This window comes from Dermacentor variabilis, chromosome 6 (genome assembly GCF_050947875.1).
Source record: "Dermacentor variabilis isolate Ectoservices chromosome 6, ASM5094787v1, whole genome shotgun sequence".
NCBI classification, from domain to species: Eukaryota; Metazoa; Arthropoda; class Arachnida; order Ixodida; family Ixodidae; genus Dermacentor; species Dermacentor variabilis.
In genome coordinates, this window is record NC_134573.1 from 92446628 (window position 1) to 92461309 (window position 14682).

The 14682-nt window shown below is 45.5% G+C and overlaps 1 protein-coding gene across 1 annotated transcript in view; it reads left to right on the plus strand.

The window, feature by feature from the left end:
• LOC142584928 (glutamate receptor ionotropic, kainate 2-like) overlaps nt 1-14682 on the plus strand; it is a 246588-nt gene that overhangs the window by 134478 nt on the left and 97428 nt on the right. Inside the window, exon 3 of the mRNA XM_075695279.1 lies at nt 7978-8268. Within this exon, the coding sequence (XP_075551394.1) occupies nt 7978-8268 (291 nt within the window). The remainder of the gene's footprint in view (nt 1-7977; nt 8269-14682) is intronic.

Here is a 14682-nt window from a genome sequence, read left to right on the forward strand (position 1 = left end):
ACACGTGTCGTGCAAAGGACGTTCCACGTCGGCCACCAAGGTCTGTGAGTGGTGGCGCTGGCTAACACTCCCAGGGTTCTACTAGAACAGAGAAATACCCAAGAAAGTGGACGGCAAAACGGCGCCGCGGTAGCTCAATTGGTAGAGCATCGCACGCGGAATGCGTAGATAGTGGGTTCGGTTCCCACTTGCGGCTAGTTTTTTTTGTCATCCACTATCATTTCCATTAATTTATCATTTCTTTTTTTTTTCATTTACTAATCACAAGTAATTTCCTCTATGTTATCCTTTGTGTCAGTGTTTGCTGGCTTCTTATCATATAAAGCGTCATGCAAGGCACATGTGAATTTGTGGGCTTCATTTCACAGGAGGCCGAGCTTGTGGTTGCCCTTGCCATAATGCTGCACAACTTCGAAGGTTTACAAGGTGTTGATAGGACATCTACCCCATATTTACCACAAATATTGTTTAAGATTATGGGAAGCACTATGTATATATGGAAGTACTGCAACATTCGTCCTACTAGCCTGTTCATAGAAATTGACAGTTCTTTGTCTATTTCCCGAGGCTCAACAAGCAGCGATTCGCAAATGAAAACAAAACAGAGCTCGGAAAACCCGGCTTTCTCAGACGCCCCACTTGAAGTTGAAAAGAAGAAAGCTGCTTGTGGGCATGAGCGTTCCCTGGGGTCTGCTGGAGAGTCGAACTTGGCTATTTATTGCCGTAGCTGCTTGGGGCTGCTTTCCATTATTATCAAGTACAGATTATCGGCCGAAAAAGAAACGATCAGCTGGAAAGAGATTGTAGAGGCAGTGGCCATGTGACGCTTTAAGGATGGTATTGCGTTAGGTTGCCGTCAGTCGCTATTTCTCAGGAAGAGCTTTTGTTTGTTTTCATGCGATACACACGTGTCTGGTGCCTCTGTAGTCTTCAGCGTTTATGTTAGTATTTGTATCTCACCCCTGTGGAAAGTTACTATGAGTTTTATTGGGTTTTTCTCGTTGCTTACCTGGTGCACGCGTATGGCTGGTCTATGTAAGCTTCGTGTTCGTTTCGTTTAATCATCAGTTGTCAGTACCGCTTCACGTTGTCCCTTTCTTTGTCGCGTGTGTTCCTTGCGGTAAGTTCGCAAATATTATAGTTACTCAGAAATAATATAGTTGATAATTGTGGAAGCTGTTCGACGCGGCGTCACTTTAATTCCGGCTGCAGAGTCCAAACTCGGCAGAACAACGTGCGTAGTGTACTGTGTTCTACTTTAGTCTAGATTTGTCCTGTTGCTCTTTGTTTCCTCTTTCCTCCCCTCCTTCCTATGTTCCATTTCTGTGTTGCTGTCGCCTCCCTTCAGAAGAGTAGGCAGGCGTTGTGCCCCTTCCGGTGGCAGTTGCCAGCCTGCTGCTCGCTTTCCTTTTCCTGTTAACTGTGTATATGTGTACATGTGCGGGTTCAAATGATATAGAATTTCAGCTATTTTCATATGCTCTCTGATTCACACCGCATCCTTCCTGTCTCTTAAGGCTACGCCTAGCATATTTAGTTCCATCGCTCTTCGCGCAGTCCTTCACTTTTCTCCGAGTTTCTTTGTTAACCTCCAAGTTTCTGTGCCATACGTTAGCCTAGGTAGAATGCAATGAGTGTATACTTTTCTTCTCAGCAGCAGTGATAAGTTCCCAACTAGGATATCTCAATGCCTGCCGTATGTAGTTCAATCGATGTTATTCGTCTGTAAATTTGCTTCTCATGATTAGGGTCCCCTGTGAGTAATTGGCCTAGATAGCGTACTCTTTCACACACTCTAGAGGCTAACTGGTGATTATGAATTCTGATTTCCTTGAAAGTTCCATGAACATTACCTTTGCCTTCTGCACATTTATATTCAACCCTACCTTTAGACTGTCTAGGTTAAGGTCCTGAACATATTTGTTACAATTCATCCCCAGTGTTACTGAACAGGACATTGCTTTCTGCAAACGAAAGGTTGTTGAGATATTAGCCATTGATCCTCACTTCTACGTCTTCTTCGAGACCGTGTGTAGCCAGTAGTCCACGTGTTCCTGAAAACACTTCCTTCGCTACGAGATCTGTTATCTCGTGTTGTTTTGCTTTTCCGTTCATCTCTGGCTTCGTTGTCGCCGTGCGTCTCCCAGTATTCGCAACATCCCAATATATCCGGATTTTTATTCTGCGCGCCTATCTCCAAACCTCATCCTATATCTGATGCTGCTGGCCCATCTACACCACTCGTTCATCCCAGTTCACCCTCTTCTACCTCTTATCGCGGCCGTGTCTGGATGCTCTTGTTGATGCCCTGGCTGGCTGCTTTACCCTGACATCCAAGGCTGCTTCAGGGACTGCTTGCGTGCTGCCCAAGACCACCGCTTTTTCTTCTTTTTTTTCTTTAGCCACCATCGATCTAAGGCAGCAGCGGGGCGAGTGGATGGCTTGATGAGATTCGGCGACCCGGCGAGCCAGGCGGAACAGCCGCCGAGCAGCATTCTTTGCTGCAACACTCGCTGGCGCGTCTCGGTTGGTCCGTTGCTGTTACGCTTGTTCTGGTGTGGCGAGAGCGCTCCGACTGCGCCATCTTGCCCGTGTTTTCCGTCGGTTGCGCGATCTGTGCTTCGTAGCTACTGTACCAGCGTTTCCATTTTCCCTTTCTTTCGGGGGCAAACTGCAGCCGTGTTTCCTTTTTTTCTTCTTCTAATGTTTCTGCTGATAAATGCTGCCACCCTAACGGAGGAACATTCGAGTCCGAAGAGGCTCTTTTGGGAAACCGCCAACTCTGTTCTTTTCTCAGCAAGACCCCGTCCCATTCTACATATCTGCGACAGGAAAACTCGCTTCATTCTGACACTGGCGCAGATAAAAGACGCTGGTAGTCAAAGCGTATGTTCGCAAGGTTTAAACAGAGAAGAATGCAGAATTCTTCAACGAGATTCGCCTTTCCTAGAAAACAGGATAGCCTGCAAATGCAAAAGGAACGTCGTTACGGAGACATCGGAGGACGTGTGAAGACTGTTTCTATATATGACCCCGAAAATTGCGCTGCACAGGCTGCTTGAGGGTGCGGTTGAACGACTTATATAAAATATATTGAAAATGATGATAGCAATTTATTTATTTAAGGCTATGATAGAAATGAAATGTCCTTCCGTTTCTCTCGAGTCTGCGGAAAGTCACCGCATTAGCAATGATAATTTTTGCAGCTTCAAAGTAATAGGTGGTGTACTTAGGTAGGCAATTCAACTTCCCTTAATGTTTGCGTCAACCTTCCCCCTTTGGGAACAATCTGTTGCGAGGTTTGTATCCGGGAGCAGTGGCTATTAAACTACAAACTGCCATTTTTGCTTTGGATAAAAGCTCGTGAATTGTTTTATCAAGCTGGTGCTCCGTGCTACTTGGCCAGAAGGTGACACGTGTCACTGCCATGAATACGCCGTACATGTCTGATTAGGGTGTAAGCCAAAACAATTATGACGACTTTTGCGATTCCTCCTGCTTTCAACGCTATTGCTGCTAGAGAAGAATTAGCTCTCGCCATGGGCACGCGCCTCCCATCTACTCGAGAACAATTGCTTTACAATGCACACAACATCGTCTTCGTTCGATATAATATTGCCTACTGCAGCACCCGAAATGCACACACAAACTCCATTATCCTAGGAGCTTGCATGCTGCACAAAACTCCGAACAATCTGTCAACCGCCAGAGCTGTCCGATAGCGCAATGCTTTGAGCGCTCGGCTTTCAAGTACACGTAGGTGCAGGGTAAATGTGCAGAGTAGCTAGACTGGTAAACAGAAGACGTGACCGTAGGGTAAACAAGAATTCCGTCGTCTGCTAAGCCTACGGTCTGGTCCGTCTTTGTAGCAGATAAATCGTGTTTGGTGGCACGGACACGCTTCTAGTCCCCTGTGCAACGCACTGTCAATGATTCAGTGAGAAATTGCAGCTGGGCTGCCCAGTGAAGTGGGAGCCGCGCATTGAAATGCTCCATTCTGGCACTGTCCCGCACTTGTACATTGTACGCATTACTCATCCACCTACCGCTCTTTCGTGGGGGTCATTCACTCGCGCTCACTTCGACTCACGCTAAGAATCGCGAAACCCTCACTCCGACGACCCTCTGGCTTGGATTTCAGCAGCAGTCCTTACTTGTCATGTGATGTCATACCTATATATACGAGACCACATGAATGCGCAGATGCAAAGGAAGTTGTGCTGACTTCGTCATAGTTTCTTACTGTAAGGCTCAATTTCTTTGAATTTTTTCCGACATCCAAGAGCAGCCTATATATGACCAACAACTGAGGTTTCAAGCTGGTGTGACGGTACCACTTGGCATTCACAGTGTCCACAAAGGGCGTATGTAGCGTTCACAAATGAGAGCTTCTAACACTTTCAAAGGCTTACTCCCATGATATTTTGGGGTGCTTATTATTATTTCGTTTTTTACGGTGAATGACAGACAGACACCTTTAATCCCTAAAGAAATACTCGCATGCCTCTGAGTTGCCTCAATAACTTGCGGTAGTACCTTTATTGCAGCCTGCTTTGGTTTTGCTTCTGCTGTGTCTTGATGTCACGACGCGGAAGGTGATCACTTGGAAGGAGGGTGTTTTGACGTCTCGGCCCTCATTTTGGCTGGCTAACTCGTTTTCCATGCTGCTAAATCGGCCGTAGCAGAGTATCGCCAGAGTAGGCCAACCGCAGCACGAGTAGGAGAGCAGCGACGACCCAATGAGCCGCGGCGATTGTCAAGACGTTGCAGTGTCCTGTTCATAAGGAAGAACCTTCAGGGACATGACGTCACAACTGAGCAACCACCTTGGAAATTAAACAGAAACTTGCTTGAAAAAAGCTATTATGTGTAATAATTTGAGCAGCTATGACGCTTGCTAGTATTTATATGTTTTAGGGGGTGGGGGTAAGCGGTCATTGAGGCCTAACAACGCCCCTTAAGCAAAAAAAAAAAATAGCGGATAGTCAAAAATATCTTGTAAGTGGTCCTTTAACGCCACAGAAATAAAATAAAGAAAAGGTAAGACGCAAACGAAGGCCTCTGTAACCATTTCGTTAGAGTTCGGCTGATCGTTTGACGCGGCGCGAAATGCCTCCAAGATGCCAACAGTGTCGCACCAAAATAACAAGTTTGCCAAGCCTGTACATGGGCAGTCGTAATAAATCATGGGGTTTAACGTCCATAAGCGATGGGCTAAGAGGAACGCCGCAGCGAAGGCTCCCGGATCAATTTCGAACCCCAGAGGTTCTTTGACGTATGCAGCTAAAATATGGCACACGAGCGTGGTTGCGTTCCACCCGCGTCGTAACGCGGCCACGATCGTAAATTGAACCCACGGCCTCGCACTAAAACCGTACGACACCGTGGTTACAGAGCTAGAGTGACGTATACTCTCATAATTTGATGAAATTATAGGAAACGCAGCGAAACAAAAGCGCAAACATTAAACATGGATTGCTGTTACACAATTATCCTTTGTACTGCTTGTCTTTTGCGTACGTGTTCTTTCGCTCTATTTTATTTTAGCGTAGCATGGTACCGACTCGCCTTGACGCCATCATGTGACCCCTATGTTTCGGAAGCCTGCAAGGCTTTCGCCGTACAAGGGGCCGAGCTCAGAAGACTAGTCGTTAATTTAGTTTTGCGCAATATATATATATATAATATATATATATATATATATATATATATATATATATATATATATATATATATATAAAAGCCTTTGAGACACGTCTGACAGACTCCTTGTTGTCTCCCAATACGGTTTTGTATTGCTGGATACATGTTATATACCAGTGTTTTTCCGAACTTGAATCAAGCCCGCAAAAGATACACGCAATATTACCGCGCTACAGGCCACTCGTGGCACTTTTCATGTATTCGCGGTCTACTTTCGCACTCGGAAAAACGCTCTTATGTAGCACGTATCAAGCGACAGAAAGATGCGTCGGGAGTTTTTCATGTTCTACAATTTTTTTCATTGACACTTTCCATTTAATTATAATGTGTGATGAGCTGGTTAATTAATTAACACTGATTGTATAGTTAGGCGGGAAGAAAAAAGAATAATCCGAGTACCTCCAAGAGATGGCAAAAACAAATCTTTGGTTCTGTTCAGCTACGTGGCATTTGCATGTTTTTTATGGTTGGCTCAAATTACGTGGGACAACCTGTACATAACTTCCCAGCTGGACTTTTCGGGTTGCAGTAAGATTCTTCGCGTCCTGATCCCAACAATACCAAACCATTTCCAAAGTGGTCGCTTTTCAACTACAGTGTACGGAATGTACAAATCATTGAAAATCAATAACGAGTTTTGCAAATAGGAACGTGGGCTGCTTGCAATTGAAGCTTTTTGGCGTTCCCGTTTTCATCATTTTGTTTTCTCACTTTGAGATTTTACTCTACGCGATTAAAATATCTAAGTTCTAGAACAAGCTTCTCAAAATCAAAAGGTGGGAAAGATTTTTTTCAGTTGTGCTTACCACGTTCGTGCGTATAGATGCGGTATCAGTGGCTATAGTCGTGCTCCACAAACATAACAAGCATTGTGCCTGCCATAATGTGGGTTCACCTCTGCGTCTGTGTTTCAGTTCCGGGCGGTTATCGATTCGTCCTTACGGTGAAGGAAGCTCACATTTGCTTCTCGTCCTTCTAGACTACGGTGAGGCAGATGGCTCTCAGCCACCTAATGTGAAGTTTCGAGATCGATAGTCGCGAGAAAGATGGCGTTAAACTAATTACGCTAATTGGAAAACAATTTGCAAATGTGATTCGCAGATGGCGAATCAGGGAAGCGGATGTTCTCTGAACACGTGGCAGCGAATAGTAACCATGAAGTTGCTATTGTGAGCGCATTATGGTGCCAGCGTAGGCGAGTTGGTATATGCCAAATGACTAACAAGCAAACAAATATGCTTATTTTTCAAGAAGAATACAATTCTTTTTTTGTGGGGGAAGGCAAGAACTAAAGGCGAAAATACTTGACGAGGTCTTGGCCCCTTGATTGTCAGTGACGAGGATGAAGGTGCGATTATCAAATAGCGAGATGTAGTCATATCTGTGCTTGTAAACTCAATCTGGGTAAATGCTGGTTTCGGGCTAGAATAACAAACACATGTCAGTTCTTTTTTTGCTTGTTTTAGTGCGCGTACCAGCGCACCTTGCAACTTAATAACCACTGGAGCTAAAGAAAGGAGACTGAATTCATATGTATGTACGTATGTATTTGATTGAATTGAAGTTTACTGCTCGTTCATCCAAGCGAGGGTAGGCTGAGACTAAAGGTATAAAGCCTGACAAAGGTCGCAGTCCCCTTAAGTGAAGCAACAGGTTAGACAGCAGAGGCCCTATAACGTAAAACTATTCCAATATGTTTTAGTCCAATCTCCTGACGTCAAATTTGCGTAACCGCTGGCGCAAGCATCGGGCGGTCATCCGCAGGGTTGTCTGAACAGACCAATCAAACACTTTTTTAGTTTATATGGGTTCATTTTCTTTGCTTGTATGTATGTATGTATGTATGTATGTATGTATGTATGTATGTATGTATGTATGTATGTATGTATGTATGTATGTATGTATGTATGTATGTATGTATGTATGTATGTATGTATGTATGTATGTATGTATGTATGTATGTATGTATGTATGTATGTATGTATGTATGTATGTATGTATGTATGTATGCATGCATGTATCCCTAAAGATACCGTCGCGTTGATAGTTAACACTCTCATGTACTCTTCTGCCGGGTCCTTCCCTTCGTGGTTTCCTAGCAATACATCCGCACCAACTCTTCCACTTTACCATTTTGCTGTATTTCGGCTGCGCGAACGCACAGCAAATTGAAAGCGACGTACACGCGGCCTGTCAGTGCAATACCACTGCTAGAACAAGCCGCGCGTAGCTGCTCAGCAACCTGAGCGACTGCCACTTCATCTTCTGTCGCAGCCTGCAAGCTGCTGTCGATGGGCGTGATGGCCATCGTGGGACCGAGTTCAGGCCCCGGTTCTGCCGCCGTAGACGCCGCGTGCAAGCGGTCACGTGTCCCCCACCTCGTCACCCGTGCGCCGGGCAGCGGCATCGGCGACGGCGGCGTCAGCAGTGAAGAAGGCAGCGGAGACTCGTCATCCATCTCAATCCGTCTGTCACCTCGGCGTGCCAATCTGGGATCTGCGCTGAAAGGACTCTTGGACATCAAGGGCTGGTCGTCCTTCACAATCGTCTACGAGGACAGCCTAAGTAAGTGGTGTGTTGTTTCCTCACTGACAGCTGGTGTGCAGACGCGAATCTCTTCGGCGAGTTCTTGAGCAGGTGCCTTTACTTGAAAAGGACACTGACGAGGGGTATTAAATTAGTTAAAGCAGTGTGTTCTTTTATGGTCTATTTTAGTGATTTACCATAATATGTTTACTCATAAAAGACGAAAAATGGCCAAAGCTTTCCTTCCTTGCGTTTCGTGGCGAAACCCCAGGGCTGGTACGTGAGTACGACGTCATGCATTGCTAAGTACCATTCGTATTTTTCCCTTTTCTGGCTTGCGCAGTTGTTTTTCGGGCGTACTCAGTGTATTTTCCCATATTGTAACATGGCACGAAGTTAACCAAAAGTTCCTGGATGTGCTACTACTGCAGAAAGAACGCCCTGCGTTTTCTGTGCATGCGTTATTGTCTGAACCTTTTCTTATATTTTTTTTTTCAAAACAACAAAATCTGATGCTTTCGCCTTCCGAATAACACTAGATCTCGCGATTTATCAAGCGACCATCAAGAGTGTCAGCTTTCAGACTGTGTTAGGCGCTGTACCTTATTCAGAGCGCGTGTAAACACGTTTAGGCATGACAGCGGGCAAAAACAAAACTCTTATGGTCAAAGAAAGAACGCGTAAAACCATACAATCCGTCCTGTTTTATATTTATATTCTCTGTTCGTCCGTGTTGCGTGCTGCCCTGCCTGTAGTTAAGGAATAAACAAAGAAACCCAAACCATAGTTTTAGGTCCGTGAAGTTAGGTTCGCGTGCAGAAAATATTCGAGGCTGTCTTATGCGCAAAATTGACCCTAATGCGGTTCAGTGGGGCAACGATATGAGCCTATTTAAGAGTCTTGCTTGCTAAAAAAAGAAAACAAAAAGAAGAGAACGTAATCGCAATTGCTGGAGAAATGTAAGTCGCCTTCCGCGTAAGGAGCATACATTTAGCAAGCCGAAACGCATCGGAATAATGCCTTCTATACCATCCTCAGCTCCCCCCCACATTCCCCTCCCTCTCCCCTCCGCCCACCAGCCAACGGTCCCCAGAGAAGCGCCGTCTAGCCGCACTGCGCCTCCTCGTCGGCACTTGCTATTTTCACTTTTCAAAAAAAGTGCTGGAGAAAAAAAGAAAAGAAATGGCGCTTACTCGAAGCACGTTACCGCGCCCACGCAGCCGCGGCGTCCGGTGGTGCCCCGAGCGAGTAGTTAATTAGGGAGGGATCTCACTTAGGCGTCCCCAAAGGGTTGGAGAGGCGCGCGAGCCGCAACATCCCCGGACGGTCTGCGTGGGTGAGGGGATATTTTAAAGCAGGCGTCGGGAATCGCTTTCCCAGATAACGAGGCCTTTGCGCTTTCGCATCTTTGTTTATTGTATTTTTTTGAAGAAACCACGAAGGGCAAGTGGACGGCGCAGCGGTTACCTTTCTCGTTCTTTGCAACTGCTTACGTTCTTCCTTTCTTTTTTTCGTCTTGAATAGCGCCGTTGTTATGTTAGAGATATTGATTTGGCAATTATGCAGCTTGCAGATGACCTTGCTGTCTCGTCAGAATTTTGTGTTAGATCTTAGCTCCCTGTGTTGGCCGAATTATTGTGAACAAAGGTGTTTGACGATTCGGAAAACTGCAACGAACCTTGAAAATGCCCTTTGCGTTAGAAAGACAACTGGTAAGCAAACCGCCGCCATTCTAGAAACAATGCGAACATTTCGCTAGCTGATTGACACTCGGGACTAATGGTACTGGAGCCGAAATGTTGTTATCAGGAACCGCAGAAAAATTACGCGATAGCAGCTTGTAGACCATAAGCGAAATGGCATTCTTTAGCACAAATGAACAAAACTAAACTTCCGAGAAAAAGAAAGAAGCCACTGTGTTCGAACTTTGTTTACGGGCACTTTGGATAAACATATCCTTTCTTGCAAACCTAAAGATTCAGGAAACTATCGTGCACGGGAATGTGCTTTGTAGCACGGCAGTTTCAATGCGTGTACCTCATAGTGCCACTTTTTCTATGGCGTTCATTTTTCTTTCCTTTACTCATCTCTTAATGTTGTAGGCCTCACTACATGCTTAATAGAAACCATGTGGCTCTCGTTGTGAAATGAACAGCTGCATATGTAATGCCTTATTGAATTAGCCCATGATGGCTTGATGGCGGTGTACGACTGTTAATGGCTGAGGGCGGTTCTTTAGCTCTCGTTTCCACTTCAGGTCGTCGTCTTCGAGCATTGGAAGATAGGATATCTTAACAAATTATAACTTTAAATTGCGCGAACTCGTGTGAAGAAAGAAAAACAGAACTCCGATCGGACTGATAGCGGCGAGTGGAGTCGTCAGTCATGAGTTATGTTCTCCCGGGTCCGGTTCCCCCGCTCTTTAAATTGTTACATCCCTTATCGTGCATTCTGTAGCGGCTTCGATTGCCCTGTCTGCAAGTGACGCTCCAGAGAAACTTTATTTCCTGTCTGTAACTGCCACGCACACTTATCGGTCGTCTGCTATTGTTCCTCTGAGTGTCACCTACACCAGTTCGATACTTTCTTTTTTTTACTTGAAACTGCCGTTGCCAAATTCGCCTCCGATGCACCAGTGTTATACCGTCGCTGGATTGTGGTGGCTTACTTATTCTGCATTGTAGTAGTTGACACGCCAATGTGGAACTGCTGCTTGGCCGAAGATACTATACTGAACATGTTTTGTTATTATGTTCCCGTTATGACGTCCAACGATGCCTTCTCCGCGCAGCGTTAAATCAGCTGCAATCACGACGTTTTATCAGAACTGAAGATTCTTGAAACATGGCCATGCGCGTTGTGGGCGCAAGAAGTGTTGCTGTAAGTACCTTAAATCAACTTGTCCTTGCGACCGTTGATAGACTTGGTGCGGTGCTTGAAGTGCCCGCCCAGCTACTGTTCTCTGTCTCTCTATCTCTCCCATGTTATCATTTCTCGTTGCTTTTTTCGCTTTTCCTAGTCAAAGGTAGCAAACGGGAAGCGCATCTACTTAACCCCTCAACCTTTCCTTGCGTCTTTCTCCCAGACTAATCGTTGGCGCTAGTGTGCATTTGAGAAAGCTCCCCACGTCTGTCGACGCGCGCAGTCTCATAACGCAGGCGTGCTTTGCTGCAGGACTGCCCACCAGTTTCTAATAAAATGTTATTACTGTACCCGCGTCTTGCGTCGAGCGACAATCCGCTAACGCTCCTAATCCGAAGAAAGCGAACACCGAGAAAGAGCAAAACAATTACGGGAAGCTATATATATTGTCCTCGTTTCTGCAGTCACAGTGAAAGCGAATGTCTCAGTGGCCGCAGGTGGCGTATCACGCATGTGCGCTGTTTTTATGTGGCCTGCCTTCAATAAAAATGGCTCGGATACCTGACGTTCGATAAAGAAGGAGCGGCAGGGAGTTCAGCTGTGGCTGCGGCTGGTTGGCTTCTCTTAAGGGGAAATGCGAAATAGAGATAAGAAAGAAGTTGACTCGCTGTGCGCACACTGGCAGACGAATGTTCCCTCAGAAGCACCCGTATGACCCGATCGCGTGAGAGAAGTACATTCTCGCTTTTATGGCTTTGCGCATTCTGGAGTTCTTCAACCAAGGTCCAAGAATTTTCGCTTCTAAGATGAGTCCGTCATTATCCCATTGCAACTTCTGAGGAAGTTACCCTCCACCAAGCGAGTGCGCAGAAAGGCAATTCCATGCAAAATGACGACAACCATTTTATCAAGGGTACATGCTTCAAAAACCTTATAATTGCGAAGTTACGCTGCTCACGGGCCAATTGTGTACATAACGCGCACAGACCGCGAAACTGGTGTGCTGCGATATTTTCAGAGTCCAACGAAAGTTAGGCCATTCATTCGGCATGGTTTGTGCCCCTAGCCGGAATCTTGACTTCGCCTTACGTTGCGAAATCAGAAACTCTAGGTGTATATGCCTCAACCGACAATTTACCGCCAGATACCACCAGATACCATCCGATCAGAAGGCCACATCTCTGACGACAAAGAATGCGCGCTAGGCGAGGCTTGTGCAAAAGTTGGTATTTGAGGAAGACTAAAGAAGCGTAGTTACTCATTAGCATTTGAAAAACACTGGTGATCTACTACATTACGTGGCGAAAGACGTTGCTCTCGAAATACCGGAAGATCGAAAGCTGCGTGAACCATTTGATCTTAGCAAAAATTATTTCAATAAATATTTCTTCAAGTTTAACATATCATGCAATCGTGCAAAGGCTACGTTGAAGTTGCATTGGTATGTTACTAATTTTGATATTTTTACAGCGTTATACCAAGCTCGTATATTCCAGTATTCGAGCTTTATATCTAATGACTGCAGCTCATTTTGAGGAGCATACTTTTTTCTTTTTCGTTGCCACATTCTTTTGACTGTGTTGAGCTCACTTGGTGCATCAGCTTTGAATAACTGTTGCATGCTCCTTGTTCTGGCTTAATGTCCAGGTTCGTCTATGTCGCGTCATATAACATTATGGATTATAATCTTTGCCTTGACAATTAGCATAATATGCCCCTCTTTTATCAAGAAAGTTCGCGAATGGTGTGCTGCTTTTCGACACAGCGACAATCTTCTGAAATCATTTTTTTTATTATCCTCCTACATTCCAGTGCAAAAACTGTCATTATAATTTCGGCACATTGAAGCGGGGAAGAATAAAAGGTGGCATACATCGTCTCGAAGAGACATGTAAAATTATTCTGCTTTCGCGTCCCACTTTACAAAAAAAAAAAGATTAGAAAAAGAATGTTTCCGAAAAATAAAGGATATCGCTTCTTGCCGCAAGTTTTGCGCTTTCGAAAACCATGCACGAAGCGACACGCCGGCGCACTGGGCGTCCGCTCACGTAGCTACAAGGTCATAAACGCGTTCGGACCGTTCCCCGACACTTAGTTCCTCTATTTAAATACCACGCGCGCGCAATGGCGACATTTCAGCTCGCCCCAATGTTTTTATCGTCGTCCGCGCTCAGACACCTCCCAATCGTGCTCACCAAAGACTTGGAAGGGGGCCACGTTTTTTTTTTTTTTGCGTTGCCGCCAACCCATGGAGCGGGACAATGGAAGCAAAGGCCCGCCGAAATGCGAGACGGGAGAAAACACTTCAGAAGAAACAGGACATTGTTCGCCAACCGGGTTTAATGTTTTTTTGCCTTGTCTCGCCCGTGTGCGGCGGAGAGCTATGTGCGCCTTCGCGACTGCGTTCGTTTGTTTCCTCAGTTCATCTGCTTCCCACCGGATGTTCGGGTGCATGACCTCGCCAAATGCACGGGCTAAGAATGCGAGAACGAAAGACAAATATGAGTGTACGAACGAAACCGTTACACGGAGAATACGAAAAGAAAATCGAATGGGCTTGAGACATGGAAGTGCCGCTTCACTGAGATTTGTGTACGTGCTTCCGTACGTGTCTGTGGCCGCATGTGTGTGTGTGTGCCTGCTTGCGCGTGTATGCATCTGCGCGTTCGTATGTGCACCTGAAGGTGTACGATGCTCCAGAGTGAAGAGCGATCCTATTTCGTATCAGGACGAGTGGAGATGGAGGCTTGCAGAATTCCATTTCCGTTTGCATTCCAAATTCCTACGTTTCACCAAAGCGTCCTTCAATGAGTCGGCTTTGTCATCCGTCTCCAGATTGTTCTCCACTCCACGCGAGGTTTGTTTACTTTGACCCGGTCTCTACGCTTTCGTTTAGTTGAGAAGATTTTTCGGCGTTGCCTGTGTTCGCGTTTCTTTCTGTTTTGTCCGCTCTGCCACCGCAGTCATACACTAGAAAGACCAGCTATGCGGAGAATTCCGTGCTTTCAATGTGGCTTCAGCGGGCTTATGATGTAAGTAAATAACCGTACACTAAAACAAGAAGGCAAGCAGAAAATAAAGCATAATGTCGTGTTGTAAGCAGCACTTTTTCCATGTATGGGAGCAGTAGACGCAGCCGCAAATAACTTGGAACTATCGTTCCTTTGGTTGTCAGAGTCGCTGAGAAGTGCGACAAAATATTGTGCTTTCTTCTGCTTTCGGATTTTGCCATCGGTTGTTTTGCAAGGCAACGTAGTTCGCCTCACACGCTGCAACCGTGCATGCCTCGACTCATGAAAATGCACCCTCATTGTCTTCAACGTACCATGCGGAAACATCAACTAAAGATTCATGCTGCATCTCACCAGACCTCCCCAGCGCCTGCTAATTTAGCGACCAGGTCGCAAAATAAGCTGAGCGGAATCTCTTAATGGCGTAAATTGTGGCTGTGCACAATACGCCACACGCCACCAAAAATCTCTCGATAATGAATTGGCGTTAAACGGGTGTACTCACCAAATAAAAACATATTTGCATGAAAATGTATTGGGTTAATTTCAGAACATCGATGAAATTATGTGAACTGATAAT